General features: G+C 29.9%; 1 protein-coding gene across 1 annotated transcript in view; it reads right to left on the bottom strand.

The window, feature by feature from the left end:
* LOC145313700 (inactive tyrosine-protein kinase transmembrane receptor ROR1-like) overlaps positions 1-22111 on the bottom strand; it is a 63997-nt gene that overhangs the window by 4539 nt on the left and 37347 nt on the right. The window contains exons 11-20 of the mRNA XM_080153250.1: positions 19988-20132; positions 15566-15649; positions 15190-15376; positions 14743-14835; positions 13234-13347; positions 9656-9742; positions 8763-8861; positions 7959-8115; positions 7453-7576; positions 1489-1602 (exon numbers count right to left, since the gene is read on the bottom strand). Coding sequence (XP_080009376.1) covers positions 1489-1602; positions 7453-7576; positions 7959-8115; positions 8763-8861; positions 9656-9742; positions 13234-13347; positions 14743-14835; positions 15190-15376; positions 15566-15649; positions 19988-20132 — 1204 coding nt within the window. The remainder of the gene's footprint in view (positions 1-1488; positions 1603-7452; positions 7577-7958; positions 8116-8762; positions 8862-9655; positions 9743-13233; positions 13348-14742; positions 14836-15189; positions 15377-15565; positions 15650-19987; positions 20133-22111) is intronic.

The raw sequence follows: 22111 nt of genomic DNA, 5'->3' as shown, positions 1-22111 counted from the left end.
TTGAATTGAAATTGACTGATTTTTTTTCGAGATTGGAAATTTAGAAGAAACTAACGGGAAGTGGTTATATAGGTAAATCACCCACAGCATTATCTCTCAAAATCTTTTTTCATTATTTTCTGTCGTTTTTACACTTTAGCTCTTATTCCTTTCCAGCCCTGTGTGAAATCTACTTTATTCTACAGACTTGATGAATCTACTGCAAAGATATTCTACAAATCTGGTGAATATTTAAACCAGTTAAATTTCTTAAATTGCTAAGAAAAAAAACAAATAACTATTTAGTTTTTTTATATTATCATAATGTTCAAATTAAGTAATGATAACGGCATGTCAGCCATGGCTATAATAGACAGAGAGAAAGGGGACAATGGGTTGTTTATTACATTAGTCCCCAATGTTCTATAATAACGTATTTTTATTCGTTAGCTTACCAACTCCAGGGAATAAGTGAATTTACAATGGTTGGTTTATTAAGTTAAGTGTTTCAATCACTAACTTTAATCTACAGATTTTTTGTGTTTCATCATTGGGGATGTACATCAATTTATTGGCTATTGTTTTATTCCTTTATATCCCTTATTAATAGAGCATATAGTCGAAATGAAACATTGACACTATAATTCTATAAATAATCATTTCTGCAGCCTTATGTGAACACTTTACTACCAGAAATTTTGCCAATTTCCAGGCAAATTCGGTGCAATTTTTCTCTCCGTCAATTTAGGTTTTTTTCAGATAAGAAATAGTGCAATTCTGTTACCAGGGAATGAAAAAAAGTGGTGAATCAAAATATCAGTTTTTCAAAATAAAAATTCTATAGCGTCAAGGGGCTTTTCCTAAGAGGTTTACAGTGTTATTCCTTCAATTATTTTTTGTTTAATAGAAAAGGCAAAAATCAATGAGCTTAAATTGTGATCTAAGCCAAAAAAATATATCAAGCAGTAGGCAAAATTTGAAGTATAAAGTTTTATTATTTTGTGGAACCAATCTAAGATGAAAAATGGGTTGATGTAAGCTTAAGCAGTCTTAGTAGACTTAGCAATCGTTGCACAAATTTTCCTAACATTATATCTAATCCTTTATAGACTGAACAAAATACTAACATTAAATAGAAGAATTATACCTTTGATATTTTTGTTTTGAAACTAGAATAAAAAGACGCGCAAGTTGTATTGTGCATTTATTTTCAAACAATTTATGTTTCAACATATATCAAATACGGCTGTAAACAATCATGGAGGAAGGGAACATTGGGCTGTTTATCAAGCTAGTCCCCAACAAATTTAGTAACGTTTCTTATTCTATGAATCTACAACTTTGGTGACTTCAGTGAATTTTGATTGGTTGGTTCACTAAGATAAGCGTCCAAACGTTTGAACCACTAATTGTAATCTACATAATGGGCAATTTTGTATATCATTAGGGATGTAAATCAATCGGCCATTGTCTTATCCCTTTAGATCCCTGGTAAAGAATAATTGTTACCTGTGCTGCTATGTTGTGAGTTAGAATGGTCTGACTGTCCACACTGAGAGTTGGAATGTGTAGACTGGTACCCACAGCTCATACTTTCCCACTGCCGCAGACGGGCATGGATTTCTAAAATAAAATGAAAATAATAATAAATCATAAAGAATTTTTATATTGTTAACTTTTTAAATTAATGGAAAAAATAAGTATTATTAAACTTTTTTCATCCCAACTTCCTCGCAATATTTTCAAGATATTAAAAGCAGAATATAAGAAACTAGAAATAAGGACAGATCAAGACGGTTCTTTATCTATTCGGTTTTAGCAATTAGAAAAAAAGATTTAATTTGTCGTTTTTATCTACATAGTTTTTATACCTTCAATTTTAGACTGTTTCTGTTTGCTTAATTGCTTGCTTATTTAAATCTTTTTTAAGTAAGAATATCTTTTAATATAATTTTTTCTATCAAAATGAAACAATTTCTCTCCTCCCATAATTCAAATAGATATAAACCTATCTTTAACAGCTCAAGATATATCAGCAGACAATTTCAAGTGAAAAAGAAAAATGTTCCTTTAGAAATGTTGTCTGTCTGTTTGTTGTCTGCGTCTCTCCACAAAAAGGTTTAGTTGAAGGTTTGGGTATAGTCCTTTCCACGACATCCCTCCATAAGGGGCGATTCTTCGTATTTTTCACAGTAGCATTTCTCCTATTTCTAGCCCCTGCGGGGGGCTCTAACCCTGCGGGGCCAATTACCTAACCCTGTGGGGCAATCACCTAACACAATATGACCTAACCTAACCTAAAATAACCTATGAAAGCCATTTTAAAAATACGACTAATCGCCCCTTATGAAGGGATGTCGTGGAAAGGACTATACCCGAAGGTTTTAATGAGCTTGGCTACTTAGAATTGTGATCCTTCAAATGTTCCTGTATATTAAGTTTAGTAAGTTATAAAAACAATCAAAAATAACATTACCCTAATAGAATAAAAGAAATGTCTGATTTCTGGCCATTAGGCAAAAAGGATTGAGAGCGAAATAAAAGTTTTTGCTAAAATGATAAAAACTACATTGTAAAACTGAAGCTTAGAATGGATATTTTCTACATAGTTCTCCTGAATTGTTTTTAACTCGTTATTTTTTTACTTCATTTTTCTATTTTGGTCTTTTGGTACAAAACATTGCTCTGTTTAAAAGACAAAATCAGGATAGGCCGGATCCACTTCACTGCTTTAAAGCCAGACTTTGCAGCATCTTGTTGTATTCAATATATCTTTCTTTATACGACAAACAATGTCTATGTTTATATTTACAGAAGCTAAGCATTTTTCAATGTATCAAATAAGGGTTAAAATTCATTCAAATTAAAAACTTAGGGATGATTTTTTTATAATTGAAGGCAAGGAAAAGATTAAACACCCACCAAAAAAAAAATAACCACAAAAAAGCATCCAAGGAGCAAACCCACGATGTAGCCTTATTTTAATTATGCCAATTGGTTCAGGGAATCTTTACAAAATAATAAGACGTCTAACTTCAAAAATAAACTTTTATTAATTGAATAAGTTTAAAATCAGAAGTGTGGACAATAAGATGCATATTTAGTTATTGTACTAATAAAGAAAAAAATAAAGTTTGACAGTGAAAATTTCAAATTATTGAGCAGCTTAGCTCCTAAAAATCAACATTATTTCAATAAAAATAATAGTTTGCGACATCCAATAATTGTTTGAACCGTTTATCTGTCTAGCAACGGAGTACAATTAATTCCGCAAAATTACGTTTTTAAAAATCGTCAAAATGTAAATAGTTATTGAACACGTAAACGCTTAGGGATAAACATTAAACATCTTCTAGTTTCCGAAGTCAACATTCAGAAGCGCAAAAATTGATACACAAAATGGTTCATAGCAGCTATTAATAAGCCATTTTCAAAACTTTGGATAAAAGGGGCAGATGACAAGTAGGATTGGATTATTTGCAGACCTACTTCAGGTTTTTGGAGTAAAGAAACTCATTTTCGTAACCTTTAGGATTTTGAAGACTAGAAACTTCTCTAGAAAAAACTTTTCTTGAAATTAACATTTTAATGTATATATAAAGCTTTATATAATCTAATCTACTGTCAAGCCTTTTTTAATCCTTCTTGTATTTGGGGATAACAGGCTGGTTGTTGTTAAAAAAAATTGTTCGTTTTGGCAAAATTCTTTTAGCATTGTTATCAATTAAGTTTCTGGAGAAGTGATAGAACACCACAGGAGCATGGATGTATGAAAGCAACAGAGAGACCAATATATTCACAACCAATGGAATTCAATTTCAATTCAAATTTCTCAAGGGAATTCAATCGGGCGTGGGTACATTACAGCAAATGTAAAAATTAAAACACTTTTAAGAACCAATTTTAACCTAACCCAAAATACATTTATTGAAACAAATCAAAGAAGAATTAAACTATGAAGATAATGATAAATTAACTTTATTATTTAAGAACTGATTAATGGTATAAAAACTTATTTAAACCTTCAAGCTAAAAACCACATTATTAAAATACCAAGACTACATGTTTCTTATCAAATTATCTAAAATATTTAGCTACATTAGAAAATCATTATATGTAGACACCAAAGTGGAAAAAGTAAAAGTAAAATGACATCAAAGAAAGTAAAAAAATGTTAGCGTGTAAAACCTTTTTTTAAATTTCTTTTAAATTATAACATATTTAAGCATTTATAGGCAAATTTACCTAAAATATAAGTAAATCCATCTTATTATCTCATACCTATATATAGTTACATTGTGTAAACTTAGGTAAAAAAAAAAGAAGATATACCCAAATCAATCTTAAAGTGAAACTTAAATTAAAGTCACTCCCGGATAAAATAAAAATATACTAGGTACTAGATATGGTTTTAATAAATTGATACTTTTTTTTACTTTTTGTGTGTCAATCTTATATAAACTTATTGTTTTCTTTCTATTTAAATTATAAAAGAATAAGATGAAAAATTGTTAAATTATTAGCAATTTTAAGAGATTCCTAATCAATTAAAGATGTAAATTGAGTGAAATTCTTCCAAAAACTTTAGCAGAAAGCAAATCTCTGTCAATACAAATACATTTAAGGTGAGAATGAAGAATCTAGCTGATTGATATTATTATAAAATAGACTAAAATAGAACTAAAATAGACTCTAATCTATCCTATTAATATATAACATTTCAGAAAATAAATTATTATTCATGTATAATATTGGTATAAGGTTTAGAAAATCACAAAGATGTCTTTAATATTTCTACATGGAAAGTGAAGAGCGTCTGTAAGGTTATGGAAAATACATATTCATAAAAATTGAATAAAGCAATGAACAATATATTAGATTTTAATACTCTATATTTTTTCTATCAAAAAACTTTTGTTTTGCATGATGCATATCACATAATGCAGAAAGAATACATATTGATGCTTTGTGTATAGGAGAAGATATATTTAATCCACCATCATAAATCTTTATAAAAATGCGCCAGACAGATACAGGGAGACAGGCAGATAGAAGAAAGGATAAAGAGAAAGAGAGAGCGAGAATAAGGAAGATACAGAAAAGAGTTTCATTGATTTATCTGCAGTAGAAACTTCAGGGCTTTAGAAAGAAGTATGTGTACAAAATCAAGAAAACAAGAGCATAGTAAAGTTCTGTAATGAGTATTTAAATTCAGATAAGTAACGAATTGATGGGGAGTAAAAATTTACTTTGATGTGTAGCGCACCCGAAATATTGCCACCCATTTATAGCAAAATGAAGGGGGTCTCAGATTAAGGTGCGGGTAATTTAGGCAACAATGAGGGTGTATTATAGTGTCAGAGGGCAAGATACACCCATCAAGGTGTCCTTCATCATAAATATTCAACAATACTCAAAAGTCAAGTTTTTTTAGATAAGTAAATTGACGCGCAAAAGTGTTTAAGGAGGGTGAATTAGGGGAGTTTAGTCACTTGTAAAGGAGGTTGTAGACAGGTGTAAGGGAGTATCCATCACCACCTTAATTTTACCAGAAAGCTGGGCCAGTATTCTATTTCTAGCATTTTTAGTCTAGCTACTTGTTCCTATCCCTATGTTAGTGTTTTAGTGCTGAGCAGTGCCAAATATAAACTATCAATGCACAAACATATATAAATCATGTGTTCAAACTAATATGAGGAGTAGATGCTAACACTTTTAGTACTGTACATTTCAATTTACCAACAAATACCTATATAAAATATGTTCAAGCTTATATTAGAACACGGTTTCATCGGTAGTGCAATGAAAAGAAGGTTAGGTATAGCTAAGAGTATAATATGTGATGGACTTTAGCATGAATTGTTAAAGAATATTAAGTAATTGGCATCCTGCCTGTTGCTAAAATAAAGCAAACGTAAAGAAAAACAATAACATTATAATAATAAAAACTTTATTAATTGCTTAAAAATTGTCTTTTTCGATTGGCAATGGTATTAAATTTATAAAACATAATTTAAGATGTACAGTACTTTGACTAAACACATTTTACAACCACCAAAAAGGCAGCAAAGACTATTATTTTAAAATACAGAAATACAGACAGTCTAGAGTCTCCTGGAACAAAGACTTTGCTAGAGCTGCAAATAAAGGAAGACAAAGATAAATTGTTTATACACAAATAAAATAAATTATATGGTTTGAAAATATTGGAAAGCTTAAAAAGGATTTATTTTTGTTATTTTTGTTGATAATAAACATGTAACTATGTAACAATATCTTAAAATTCCGATTATTTGTTATTGCAAAGATTATTACAAAAGTGTTTATCTTACAGACATATTCATATTATAAAGTAGCTGCACTCCAAAAAAAACTTGCTTGACCCCAAATCATTTTTTGTGTGCAGCAGCCAAATTATTTTTGCAGTATCAGCAAATCTTTTCACTTTGATACTGAACTATCATTACTATATTTTTTCCCAGATGAAGATGGTAAAAATGGAATTGATCAATATTTTCAGGAGCTAGGCTACTCAATAAAATTTTCACTCCCTCTGATGGACTTTTTATTTAAAATTCTAATCCTTTTTATCTTACTTAAACCCATCATTCATTCTCCCCTTTCAGCCTTAAAGTCTTTGTAAAATAGTTTATGTGTATAGCAAAGGATTTATTAATACTTGTATCTTACACCAGATTATCATGTTCTCTATTAAAGTGAATCTTGTAGCGGGTTAATATAGCAATCCCCTCTCTCCACTTTTTTTACCCCATCCCCTCACCTTCTACTAATTAAACGAACTGACATATTCATGTCCATGAAAAAAGCAACCTAATTGAAGATAATTTTTATATCCACGCATATTCTAAATCCATTTGTATATCTGTCTAATTGCTCCCCTATCTAATGGCAACAATTACGCCCTAATATGCAAATTCAAATGGATATTATGTGTGATTCATGCACTGTTGACCTAGTCAATGTGTCATATCAACCAGCTGCCTTTTTTTGCAATGACCAATACTAAGAAATATGTTTTTGTTTATTTTGTCAATTTTTTTTATTATCTTTGTCAATTTTTAATAGTACATTATCCAAAGTATTAGATACTGTACAAAGATTAATGTACAAAACTTTAATTTTTAATATTGTTCTTTTCTTTATTTACAATTCATATTGATTTTTGTTGCAAAAGCTAAAGCTTAAACTACATTCCAACAAAAAAACCATAAATTTAAAAGTCGCCTTTTAAAAATGATTCAATGTAAAATAGCCATCATAATATGTTTCATTTTAAAATAACAAAAATCAGAAAATGGAAGAAACGGTAAGATTTTAACCCCTCACCGCAAACAAATGTATTTCCTTCATCGAAGACATGACTTTTCCTCACGTTTTATAATAAGTTGAACCTGTGGATAATGAGGAAGATTCTTGAAAATAAACAAAACCTCACAAAAACAATGTATATACCTGTAAAGGATGGTCTCCTGGCCGGGAACTCATGCCAGCACTCCACCATGAAGGCGTACATCCTGCTGGGACATTCCTCGGGGCACGGCAGCAGCTGGCGGGAGCGAAGCATCTCTATCACTTCCTAAGATTTTAATCTTTCTTGAAAATCTGATAATAAAAAATGTTCAAATTTTTTTTTCTCTTTAAAATTACAATGAAATGATATTATGAACACTATTCTAATAATGACGAAAACAGTAAAAGTGTCTAACTATGACGTCAGAAAAAATTAACAATTAACCAATAAGAAGCCAGTATTCACTGTGGTAAAATATATAGCGGCCTCTCATTGGTTAATTGTTAATTTTTTCTGACGTCATAGTCAGACACTTTTACTGTTTCCATAATGACACTATACCTAGTCACTATAGCCATAATATTACTGCAGGCCATAGCTATAAATCTCCCATTGAAGGACGCCATACTTCCAAACTATGAACACTATTCTAATAATGACACTATACCTGGTTGCTATAGCCATAATATGGCTGCAGACCATAGCTGTAAATCTCCCATAGAAGGACGCCATACTCCCAGACGTCAGACTCGTGACAGAACTTGCCGTGGAAGATGCTCTCAGGCGCCATCCAACGCAGGGGAACTAAGCTCTTGGATTGCATCCTACAAAATACACATAAATAATACAGACTAAAATTTTGAATTTCATAGTAAAGATCGTTTATTATAAAAAAAAAGTAAATAAATAAACAGGTTTAATGTACAATTTAAGTACGATTAATTATTGGTGTAATTTTTAAGCTCTTTATAGTGTCTACATATAATAGTTATTTCTCGCATCGTATTATAAACGCCTTTCCGCGGATATAGAATGTACAATTATGAGATAAAAACTAGTTTTTTTTAACCCCTAAGTTTTATTCTTATGATTGTACATTTTTATATTCGTAGAAAGCTGGATATAGTACGATGCTAAACATAGTTTTTTCGTATGGATGAGAACCGGTTCCTATCCACCGGATTCGAATGAATACGAGAAAAATAAAGACGTTATACAATACAAATGACCAGTAATAGGTCGATACACAGACTAAATTACGAATGACAGGCCAGTATAAATTTTTGATTAACCAATGGTAGGCCACTATGACGTATTTTTTTATAGGCCCTATAATAAGCTTCTTTAATTTTAAGTATTTTAGAATTTAGCAAAGCCTTTAATACTTTTTGGTAATAAGTTTAAATAGTTTTAACTTCTTTGAAAAATCACTATCGCAATCAATTTTGAAAAAACTTAGAGTTAAGCTTACCTATAATAATCTGCTGCATATTTATCTCTTGAAAGACCAAGGTCGGAGATTTTTACGTTCAAGTTCGGACCCATCAAAATATTACGGGCAGCTAGATCCCTAAAAATATTAGAGTTTATCATCAGATAGAACGATCTACAAATAGTCAGTCATACAGTTACTGACATGCTAACTGACAGATACATATACAGATAGATAGATAGATAGATAGGTATACCTGTGAACATACTGATGTTGTACCAGATACTCCATACCAGAGGCTATCTGCATAGCCAGGTATGACATGTCTCCATGATAAATAGATAGATAGTTAAATAGGTATACCTGTGAACATACTGATGTTGTACCAGATACTCCATACCAGAGGCTATCCGCATGGCTAGGTACGACATGTCTCCATGATCAACAAGATAGATAGATAGATATACCTGTGAACATACTGATACATACAATATACTCCATACCAAAGGCTATCTGCATGGCTAGGTATGACATGTCTCCATGATCAACAACATATATATAGACAGATAGATAGATAGGTATACCTGTGAACATACTGATGCTGTACCAGATACTCCATACCAGAGGCTATCTGCATGGCCAGGTATGACATGTCTCCATGATCAACAAGATAGATAGTTAGATAGAAAGATAGGTATACCTGTGAACATACTGATGCTGTACCAGATACTCCATACCAGAGGCTATCTGCATGGCCAGGTATGACATGTCTCCATGATCAACAAGATAGATAGTTAGATAGAAAGATAGGTATACCTGTGAACATACTGATGCTGTACCAGATACTCCATACCAGAGGCTATCTGCATGGCCAGGTATGACATGTCTCCATGATCAACAAGATAGATAGTTAGATAGAAAGATAGGTATACCTGTGAACATACTGATGCTGTACCAGATACTCCATACCAGAGGCTATCTGCATGGCCAGGTATGACATGTCTCCATGATCAACAACCCTGAAAATCGTGTAATCAGAGTCATTTTTTAAGAAAAAAATATTTCTCATACTTAAATTAATGATATGGAAAACAAATTTTTTCATGTTTTGGATGGCAATGTCAATAAATCACATTTTTGGATAATAGAAAGCTTGAGTTATTTATTCTTTAAATTATTGGAATGATTCTAATTCTAAAATTTGAAATTGATAAATATATTGAAATAAAATATGAGTATAAACTTTTAGAAAAGTCTAAAGTCAAGATTCAATACTATAAATCTAAAAGAAAAATAATTTACATAGAATGTTGAAATAAAAATTAAGTATATTTATTTACATATGTTCATTTCTTTAATCTTTAACTCTTAATTGATCTAGCTTGTGGGTGTTGTGCCTGTTTAGAGACTAAGACATAGCCGCATATCTTAATTATAGCATCACAAACGATCCTCAGCAGCAGTATAAAAATTTTTAATGTCTTCAGTATGACGTAGTCATGTTAAAACTCCAAGAAACCAAGCAGGCGCGTTATCATTTAAGCAATTGCTATGGGTTTGATGTTTTCTCTAATTCTATATTGATCTGGTATAAAAAGTGAAGTGGATATCGACATAAATCTCAATTCTACTCATAAAATTATATCAAAAGTGGAGAGTGTGTCTCAGAAACAGCAAAATTCAATCCTATCCATAAAAATACATCAAAAGTGTGTCTCACAAAAAGCAATTCTCAATTCTGCTAATAAAAGATTATCAAATTCAAATAGTGTGTCTCGCAAATAGCAAGATTTATACTCTTTGCTGTGCTTCTCAAATAGCTAGAAAGTTAAATATTTGTTGCTTGTTATCATCGTTTTCAATTTCATCTAACGCTTGAGTGTGCGTGTGTATGTATCTGTGTGTGTGCGTATCTATGTGTGTGTCTGTGTGTGTGTGCATGAGAGAAATGTGACATGGAACCAATTTATCATTTGAAAAAGTTGTATGAATATTTTTCTGAATATTTCAACATTTATCATCAAAAAATTGAAGATGGTTCAAATGTGCAAATGGATTTTTGCAACTTCTATTTTTGCAAAGAACAAGCTAAAAGTTGAAAAAGTATGATAAAAGCCTTGTTCAAAAAGAGATATGATAATAGTTATTCATCGCATCGCATTATAGACAGCTTTCCGTGGATATTAAAATAAAAAATCATAAGATTTCGGCCTCTCAGGGCAAAACTGCAATTTTATGATTTATTTAAAAAATTGTCTGTAATACGAAGCTTTATGTGATTTTAAAGTATGGCTGATAACCGATTTCTAAGCCTTGCTGGAAAATTTTTTACTTATACATCAAGAATGGCATAAAACTACGTGGCTTGTCATACATTTACAACAATTATTCTTAATGGGCAAAAGAAATAATTTAAACAGTAAGTGTTAAAGCTATTTCTTTAATCTACGGACTAAATTATCTCAGCTTTATGTCAATTGCTTTAAAACTTTTATTTAAATATTTTATCCAAATAAATTTAAATTTTATCCAATTGTGTATATCTGTCACCAGCATAGAGCTGTAGTATAACAAATGGAACTGAGACACATATTTTTTATAAACTTTCATATTAAATATATTTCAATTAAAATTATGATTTGTATGCATGAAAATTGATAATTTAAGTTTAAAAATAGATAGTTTCATTCTTTTTTCAAAATCGATTAATGTAGCCACCTAAAAACACAAATGCTGTTTAAATCCAATATAGAATATAGTCTAAATGTAAAACTAAATCGCTGTACTTATGTTTGTGTTCACTAAAACCTCGTAAACGGTAAGATCGTTTGAAGTGCAATTATGAAGAGTTTGGTATGGGATCACCATTATTTGTAGGGGGAGAAGGGATGGTTTCTCCCCTAACCCCCTTTATTGTCGAAAAAATATTCGAAAGGCTACTAATTGAAAATATTTGAAAAACGGAAAATGTAAATTAATGTACATATAAACATAAATATTAATGCAGACTGACATAATTTATTTTATTATCAAATCTATTCTACATTTGTCATGAAATTAGTACAAAGGATGATTTAGTATACGTAGCGTAGCTTTTCTCTAACTGTACTGTTCTTGTCCGTGCGCCACTTATATTAATGATCTTTCTTAGGAATATGTGATATTAAGAATTCATGCAAAAATTGCTCTTTACATTTTTTAAACATCAATTTATATCACATTTACTTCAAAAACTATACTCTTACCCAAAAAAGTGAACCACTTTTGTTTATTCAAAATTATACAGTGTGTTTTTTTTATGAGAACTTTTTTGAAAGCAATTTTACCCCACTTATAGTTATCAGAATTTAACGATTAATGGCTTATTTTCTTTGTTTTTTAAGGCACTTAATAGAACAACAAAAAAATATTTCAGTTTTTATTTAAAAAGTACAGTAAAATCTAAATTTCAAAACTTAGGTGTCAACATATAAAAATGGTTTTAACGCATTTTTCTTTTAAAATGGATTTTCTGTAGTCGACTTTAGGGGGCCAGTACTCCCTCCCTGGTTGAGATATGACCTTCAAACTTTGATATGTTCTAGTACATGTCCCTAGTAGTATCTGTAAACATTTTTAGCTCTATATCTCAACTTTGAAGTGTTTAGCAGCCATTCTTGCAAAAGGTTGATTATTTGAGCATAAGAAAAATGCGCTAAAACCATTTTTTGATGTTGACACCTAAGTTTTGAATTTTAGATTTTACTGTACTTTTTAAATAAAAACTGAAATATTTTTTGTTGTTCTATTAATTGCCTTAAAAACGAAGAAAATAAGCCATTAATCATTAAATTCTGATAACTATAAGTGGGGTAAAATTGCTTTCAAAAAAGTTCTCATAAAAAAAACACACTGTATTAGCTTGTTATAGATGCACTACTTATGAACAAAATTGTTTTTGTTTTTTAATATCTGTAATAAATTACATTTAATTTTTAGATTAATCTAGGCTTATTGTTGATAACATTTAAAAAGAGTTTTTCATTCGAATTAAAAATATAAAACTCACTTCCTACTTATTATTTCATTTTTATTTTCAATTTTTATTTATTATTAAAGTAATTCTAAATGCGAATAAATCTGATTGTAGCAAAGCGTTAATATAATTATGGTTGTCGATTTTATGAACTCAAACTTTTTAAAATAAGGATGATAAGACAAAGTGTCAGAATTGAATTAGCCGAATATAAATGTATAAGTTGAAACAAAATTGTAAGTAAATTTGTTGCAAAACTGCTTTAATACAGGGTACATTTTTAGGAAATACTTACTTTTTTATGACTTTATTTAAGAACATTGTACCTTGTTGTAATATGAATCAGTATTCCAAAAATCGAATGAAAAGAATAATCAAACGATTACAGAGTTGGCGTTGCTACGCTTCATAACTCGTACTAAACTATTATAGGAATCATCATGAGAAGTTTGATATTGATGGGACAATTCTAACATGTCTAAAATTCCGACTTACCTTTCCGAACCAGAGCTGGAATGAATAGATGAGAGGGCAATATCTGATTTTGGACTGTGGGACAGCAAATACTCGTGCAGATCTCCCATGTTCGGCCATTCGTAGATTAAACACCTAAAAAAATATCCATTAATAAAAATCTGTAAAATTAGTTAAATAAGTGTCTGTGTACAGAATTCACTTAAATCTGTCAAACGGCTACACCATAAACAATAAGGAAAATAAAGATGGGTATTTTAATTAATCCTTCCCTTCACATCCATTCTATTTCAGTTATCTATTAAGACTCTTCTATCTTGTACATAGTTTGATATTTTGCAGGAGAGGTGGATGGATACTTATTACTCAAACCTATAGAGAGATAGATTGTTATTGTGTTTTATACGTGGAAATAAAATGCCTTTCGTCTATTTTAAATTTTAATTTATGATTTGTGTTAATCAAATATTGATATACATGTCATTATGATATTTATCTTATCATTAAATATATGTTATACACAGATAATTTGATCTCAATAGTCAGATAGATAAGCAAATTCTTAACTGATCAATTATTTTAGTCAGGCAGATGAAATGGCTGCCTAACTAGTTAACTGCACTACTAAAGCTTGAAGCAATTACAAAAAGATTACCAAAACTATTGAAGGTTTAAATAGTTTTAACAAAAATTTTAGATTATTTATATACAGATAAAAAATGTTTAAACGGTTATTGGTACCGCAATAACAGGCTTTACTATTTTAGATTTAGAAGGCGTAATTATGTAGAGACATGTTTGATTAAATTGCATGAAGTTCCAGCCTTAATTTATTTTCAGGATGTTCAAAATAATTAGAAATAACTTAGTTTAAGACAATTTGTACATGAAATATCATTTAAGAAAACACTTTTATCTCTTCTACCCAGCATTATTTGTATAGATTTTAACATATGTTTATACGCATGTCAATACATTGCAGGGCAAATGTTTACAAATATTTCACCCACAGCTACCCACAATATTTATTAGACACACTGGGTTGTGATTGGACAAAAGTTCAAATGTTTACAAATATTTTACATACAGCTACCCACAATATTCATTAGACACATTGGTACGAAGAAAACGATTTTATTTTAAACCTTATTTTAAAAATCGAAATAAGAAAATTTTGTCCTATTCTATTTCTCTGTGAATTGCATAAATACATACAGCACAGATAGAGAGGAGGGAAGAAACTCGAGCAAATTTGTTTTAATCTCATATTTGACATTTATCAAAATAAATATTGTATTTCATACATAGGATGTTATGATTATTTATTTAATATTTTGCAAATTAATTGTAAATTCTTTACAAAATTAATTTTAATTATTTTGCATTGGTGGTTGTTATATGACAATATTACCTATATGACATATCATTGAATAATACAAATGCACCGTAGTTCCATTTTGGAATCTGTATATTTCTCTTTTTACCCACTTGTCTCCTATCCCTCCCCCCCCCCCCAAAAAAAAAACCTACCTGGGTGTATCCTTAGTAACTACTCCAAGCAGACAGATAATGTTGGGGTGGCGTAGGTCAGCCCATATCTCAGATTCGCGTTGGAATAATTCCCTACAAATAAATGTAAATTATATTTTAGATCATTTCCTTCACATGTCTCTCTTTCTCTTATCCGTTTTTTTCTTATAAAGAATGGAATGTATGGTTCTACTGGAGAATCGCCCCAAAGTTGGAGCGATTCTCAAGTTGGGGGTTGTTCTACTTGTTTTAACTAAAAGGCTTAAAATGCTAAAATATATAGTGGAGGTCTTTATGCGGAATCATAAAAACTTATAATATTAAACGAAAATGTATGATTTAACTTAGCATAAACATTGTGTTTAATCATTCTCTTCTTATTTCTGCGCTACTAATGAATAAAAAAATGTCTTAATTTTATTTCTAACTCAATATAAAAAAACATACCTGGTTTGTTGATTAGCGCCTGACTTGAGAGTCTTGACAGCTACCATGCTGGTCATGCCGCCCACCAGGCCGCCCAACTGTCCTCTGTACACCTTACCGAAGGGCGCCTCGCCGATTTCTTGCTCAAAGCGAACAGCGCCTATTTCAAACTCTCTGGCTTGCACTACGCGCGGCTTCGTTTGTGGGGCTGAAAATTAATTTGTTTAATTTTATTGTAGATAATTTAAGGATAAAATCTGCTCCAATTTTAATATTCTGAGCTTTAAAACTATAAATAACAACCCAGCATTTGGCATAATTATAAACAAGAGTCTGTGCTACTTTGAACATAATCTTCATTGTCTAATCTTCTAAGAAGAAAAAATTAGTTCTCTACCTGGTAATAAATGATTCATTTCCATCTCAGAATAGTTGTGATTCGAACCTCCACCTCCTGGATTGATAAAACTTCTTGGACTTCCTAAACAAGGAAAATAAATTATAACATTTTATAATATTTTTTTGAAAACATTTTAAACGTCATAATTTTCTATGGTGTATTTTTCAAATAAAATTATTTAGAAACCCTATTCTTATTGTCTTATTTTGGCCTAATCATAATGACTATTTTTAACTTTTATAATCAACAAAAAAAAGATAATTTCTTTAACATTGCTTACAAAAATATTTTTAAAAACTAGTGTTAAAAGCTTGCATATCTTTTGATTATTGCAATGATAACCTGATTAAATTTACTTCATGGAAAAATCTATTTCGAGTGTTGAAAAAGAAAGGATTCGAACCCCACACACACACATGTGACTGTATTTTGTACCTTGGACTGTAAGTTTTAAGTATAAAATAGTTTAGAAATAAACACATACTCAACAAATATGTATACAATATACACTAAGGAATAAAAAACCAGGGATCCAGGGATAGGTAGTTTTTCTTATAAAATACAATTTACACAGACACGATTAAGGCTCATTAAAAATGGCTCTTGAAATGTTGGGGGTAAAGTTATAGAAATATTACATACTAGCATCAGGTTGGTTTAAAATTAAAACATTGAGATGAGAAAAAAACAGTTCATTTCAATACTAAAATCGAAAAATAAAATAGCCTAATACCATACCATAACAAATTTTAACCTTCCTTAAAGTGGAGGAACCATGCGGTTAAGCAGTAAGCAAAATCTTAAGCTACAGACAAAAAACCTGACTATTTGTACATATAAGAGGACCAAGAGGTACAAAATTATAGCTTTATATTTCTTTTAAAAAGTTAAGGAAGGAAGCCTTATTTAACTTTTATTTACCTATTGAATTATCCCTGAATAGTATACTCTTGTGAATTTATTCTTCCCTATACCAAGGACGTGACTCTGTGAACATGCGAAAATAGACTAAAAAGTACTGGAGTAATCAAAACTAGGATCTAAAAAGATTTTTTTTAACAAAGGCAATTGAAGTAAGAATAGAGCTTTATTAAAACTGTTCAGCCATGATATTTAATGATATAGAAAGCAATTGGAATCAGTATTAAATGCAAAAGAAATAAATCCTATGGTATAAAACTGTTCTTTAAAAGCAGACCACTCTAAAAGACCTTCAATTATTGAGAGGCTGCCACAACAAACATAAACACATCTTTTTATGTTATTTTCTGCAACAAATTTTCATGAAAATTGGAGGGACTGATAAGTTTCGTAATTTGAAGACTTTAAAAGTGTAAGAGAGTAAGAGTAAGAACAGGCCTAACTTTAGGTTATTCACTGATATGATTTCCTGTAAAAGTTTGAACAATCAAAGTGTTGTTTGTCTGGCTCTAAAACAACGTCGGTCTGGCTCTCAGTCTTTTTTATACACACTTTTTATCTAATTTCTCAATGTGCATTTTTTGTGTGTAAAGTATCAACTTTGAAAGAGAGATTGTGTGACTTAAGTTTTCATAAGCAGGTGTTTTAATAGGAAATTAAAACTTTTCTCAGGAGAGTGGGATAATAGAAATTGTTTCACTAGATTGCTCATAGAATGTTATATTTATTCAGTTAATATGTGTGCTACTTTAGAAGCTGTTCGTCTTTACATTTTTAATTTATTGGTGGATGTTATTTCGCTATATTGGGAAAGCTACTATATCATTTTAATCTGTCGAAAAGTTGAGGGCATAACAATTATCTTCAGATTGAAAAGATATAAACTCACGCATATAGTAATTGAATTTTATTCTACTTAATCGTTTTAGAAAACAGTAACCAAAGCTTCGGAAATATATAAAATAAATTTAACACAATTAAAATATGTAGTATGAAGATTATTCAAGGGGTGGCTTGCTTTCTAATTGACTCGATTAGTTGGGGGGATTAAATGAAAGTAATTCTGCAAAACCCTATACTAAGAAAACTCACACACACACACACGCTTCCACCATTGAAAGCTGTCCCTTTAACAATACCTTGAAAATCACTTGCTTCATTATTAAACTAGTGTCTATAGATAGTGCAGCATACAAAGTCACACAAGAAAGTATGATAACAGTGCAACACAAAGGTTCCTTTAGCTTGAAACTGCAACATATTTACAAGAATCTACTACAGAAATCTGACCCCTATTTAACAAAGAAGTTGAAAAAATCATATTTTCAACAACATAATCGTACAGACATACCATAATAATAAAGTAGTTGCGCTACAAGTTATTGTTTTCACGTAAAAACAAACTTTATTCTTTATTTGTATAAGGATTTAATTTCTTTAAACTTATATTGCATTTTTATTAATTTATTATTTAATTTTGCTTCTTTAAGTAAATACATTTTTCTTCCAATTTTAATAATTTATCAATTCTAAAATTTAGGTTTTAAATGTAAAGAGATACCATCCCATTTCATAAATTTCTTTGGCTTTAAACTTTACCCACTAACAAAGGCAAAATTTCACACGTAAAACTTTAGAAGAAAGATTATATATCATCCATAATTCAAGAATAAAAATATGTACAATTAAAATTATCCAGTAATAACTTTATAAGCAAGTTGAGATTTTAAAATTGATAGTTGATTCATCAATATTTCATTGGCATAGACCTGTATGAATACCCTATACACCGATGGAGAGTGAATTTTTAGAAATTCTTAAATGTATTAAACATTGTGCGTGTTTGTGAAGGCTCCCAATATTTGCCATGGGACTCGATGATATTAAAGTTATCTTCAAAACAAATAAAAGTAAGTGGATGTTTGTGTGTGAGTGTGTAGGTGTGTGTGTGAGTGTGTGTGTGTGTGTTTAGAACCTGAAGATAATTGTGCTCACAAACTTTATTTAAACTATTTTATATGGGGGTCATCAAATTAAATGTTTATTCAAGTAAGCTAAAAATTTTAATTCATAGTTTACACTAAATTCATGGCAATTTTCAAACAAGTCATCAACATCTAAACATGGCTATTTTTTCGATATTTATCTAAAAGGCCTTTCTTGACTGTGTGCCATCTAACAAAATTGGTCAAGTTGACATACATGTAATTGACCAATATGTACGTTAACTTTTTGAAAATTATTGCTAATATCATCATGATAATGACATATTTCACCAATCTTAACTTAATCATGTATTAAAAAAGACATTAAATAGTATTTAAAGTTGATTGTAATAAAGCATTTTTTAACATTATATTTACATTTTTGTAAAATTATATTATGATGAGAATTTAAAATTTTTCGTGTGTACATGGATTAAACCTTTAACGACAACTTAGCCTTGTTCCTCAATTTTTATGTATGAAATGTTTGCTCTCTTATTTAGGGAAGTAATGGTTAAAGATATTATTTATCGTTAACTATTTTGTTTAGGGCACCTACACCCTCCTAAGAGAAATTGTCACCTCCTCACATTTTTCACTTTTTGTTTTAAAAAAATAAAAAATGCATGGTTGACTTCTTTCCCCTTTCTAAAGTGTCACTAGAGGCCTCTTGGAGCATAGCCGCTAGTATTGCATAATTTATGTATATTATGTTACTTTGCAGAAATAAATAAGAAAAGCAAAAAGAAGAATATGCCAGAACCAGGTGTGACTCAAATTCATATTATTAAATTTTGGGCTCTTTGTCTCGTCATCATATTTATGCTGCATGTTTATTCTAGGAATACAGGGATTAAGGAATAAATAATATATCATATAACATCATCCGTAAAAAAAAGTACTTAGAGTGACAGCCCTTTGATATAAAAGAACAGAAATTGACAAAAACAGGATGCTTAACCTTGTACCTAATTGTCCTAGGAATTCAATAATCAATCAAATAGACAAGTTATAGATGTAATAAATAGCTTCAAAAAGTATTAAATATACTAAGATTACTTAAATGCAAAAACTTTGTCCTAATGTTTTTATATTTCTGTTTCTCCCTGTATGTATGCAAAACGCATTACTAACGAAGCTCATTATTAAACATTAGGCATATTAGAAAATGTATGAAGTTTTTAAAAGTAACTTCATATCTTTTTAATTACTTATAGCATACAAAGTACTTTTAATTAATGTAGTTAAGTCAAAATACTTTATTTTTGTAACATAGTTCAATTGAATTTGTAATTGAGCAACGATTTTTATACTGAGTAAAGTTTAGGCTAAAATCAAAACACAATTAAAAGCTTCAACATTTATTGTTTTTTCGTGGTTATAAAGTTACTCAATTATGATTATTAACATAAAAGTAAGAAAAACCCTAAATCTAAAAAAGGTACTATTTTGCCTATTTAAAAAATTGTAATTAAAAACAACTTGGTATAAAATTAGCAAAGAAATAACATACCTGTGGTAAGACTGCTGGGTTTCTTATTAGCCTGCCTAAGACAGCAGAGGCCTACAGTAATTGCACACAGAACTAGAGCCACGGAGGCGGGGAGAACGATGTACAACCATACAGAGAAGTTTGTGCATGCTGGTATGCCACAGGTCTGAAATAAAAAAAAATGTGAAAACCTAGAAGACAACATATAATAGCCGAAAAGCATAAAAATAACCAATGACATAATAGTAATAGTTTTAAAAGCTAAAACCAACACAGACTTTATGAGAACAAAAAATCTAAATAATTCAGATAGAAAGACAAACATCAAAATACTTTTAGTATTGATTAAGAATTAAAAAACAAATAATCGTTGACGATTCATAGTAATATTTTTGACATTAAACAATATAAAAATGTGCATAAACAAATATTTGCATAATTGGCGAAGCGAAAACTTGACAGATTTTTTTCAATACTTTTTTTGATTTTCGTGGATTTTTGTTTTTATGATCAATAATTTTCTAGCTTAAGAATATAAAAGCAGTCCATCACTGACGTCCAAGGGGTAAAGTTTTGTTTAACCCAATCCAATTTTTAAAAAAATACATTAGATGAACCACCTCAAATCTTTGAAAATCATCATTTTAACCCCCTCAAAAAAAAACCAGACGTCCTTGCAGTACATTCGTATTATTTTTTTAAAATCAATCCTCAAAGGGCCTTTAATATGATTTTTGTGAGAGGCTACAAAAACCAATGAAATCAAAACGTCAAATGGCAATATTTGAAAACCATCTTTTTAAAGCTGACATGTTTAATTTTACGGTCTATAAAGTTTCAATGATGTTTGATTTCTAGAATTTTATTTAGATTTTTGTATCAATTTGTTTATATTTTTTTTAAATTAAAGCTTCGAAAGTATTTTGATTTCAATTTTATATAAAAACCCTTAAAACAGTCTCCTGGCAAAAAATTAAAACGATATATTTAGGTTAAGGATAACCTATATAGTTTAATTTCACATGTAAACCGAAAGGCTAATTTTATTTGATTAAAATAATCTTTGTTCAAAGTACCTCAGGGTTGGTTAATATTCGAGAACAAAAACCGGACCATAGGATAAAGAAATCATTATGTAAATTAAAAATCTTCTTTGAATTAGAATTCTCAAAATTAGGATTGGAGAAAAAATTTTAAATGAAAAAATGCTTTGTTTCTAAATTTTGAGTGGATTGTTATTTTAATAGATGAAATAAAATATTTTCCAGTTTCTGTGGTTCAACCTGACCAAATCCTGAGGCCCTTTTCTGTATATATTTTAGAGGAAACCACACTTGCATTAGCTTTTTGGTTTGGCTGCACATTTAAGCTTATTTAAAAGATGTTTTCTAATATAAGTAGATATTTTATAGCTAAAATATTACAAAAATTTTGTTGTTTTTTTTCTCGTTTTTCAGATTTAAATTCGGTTATACTCCCTTTCGTGACAATGCCTCTTAAGGGGCGTTTCGTTGTATTTTCACAGTAGCTTTTGATAGGTTATTTTAGATTAAGTTAGGTTAGGTGTGGGTTAGGCAATTTGCGCCGCAGGGTTATAAATATTAACATTAGGTATTTAATATTTAAATACTTAATCTGGATAGACGGCCGGCCGGAATAACCATATTTATAGAGTCGCTACATTACCAAAAAGATATAAAATGTTTGGGTTTTTTAAAAATAATCTTGTGCTGTTTTTAATGCACAGCAATTTTGTAACTTTCACTCACTCAATATGTAATAAGGCATCAGCCATCTAAAATGGGGTCACATTAAACTATTTGGTTGGCAAAATAGACTTTCAATGTATTCTATATATTTTCATATTTGAAATCTAAATAGGACCTATGCCCATCTTGAAAGGTTATTTTCTTTCTTATAAATAACATTTAAAATTTACTATAAAATGGTAACTACTTGAAAAGCCACGGTTATATTCATCATTTTTAAAGACATTTTAATTTACAAAAAATTTTAACTTTTCAAAATATTATTAACAGAAATGATTGAATTTAACTAATATAACTTGGATGGGTACTTGATAAAGCTAATCTAATTAAAATTTTGATTGTCAAAAATATGTTATTTGTGTAAGTTTCCCTGCTA

This window comes from Acartia tonsa, chromosome 3 (assembly GCF_053477335.1).
Source record: "Acartia tonsa isolate MP-2025a chromosome 3, ASM5347733v1, whole genome shotgun sequence".
Lineage (NCBI taxonomy): Eukaryota > Metazoa > Arthropoda > Copepoda > Calanoida > Acartiidae > Acartia > Acartia tonsa.
Note: the sequence above shows the minus strand (reverse complement) of the source record. Positions and strands in the feature narration are given on the sequence as shown.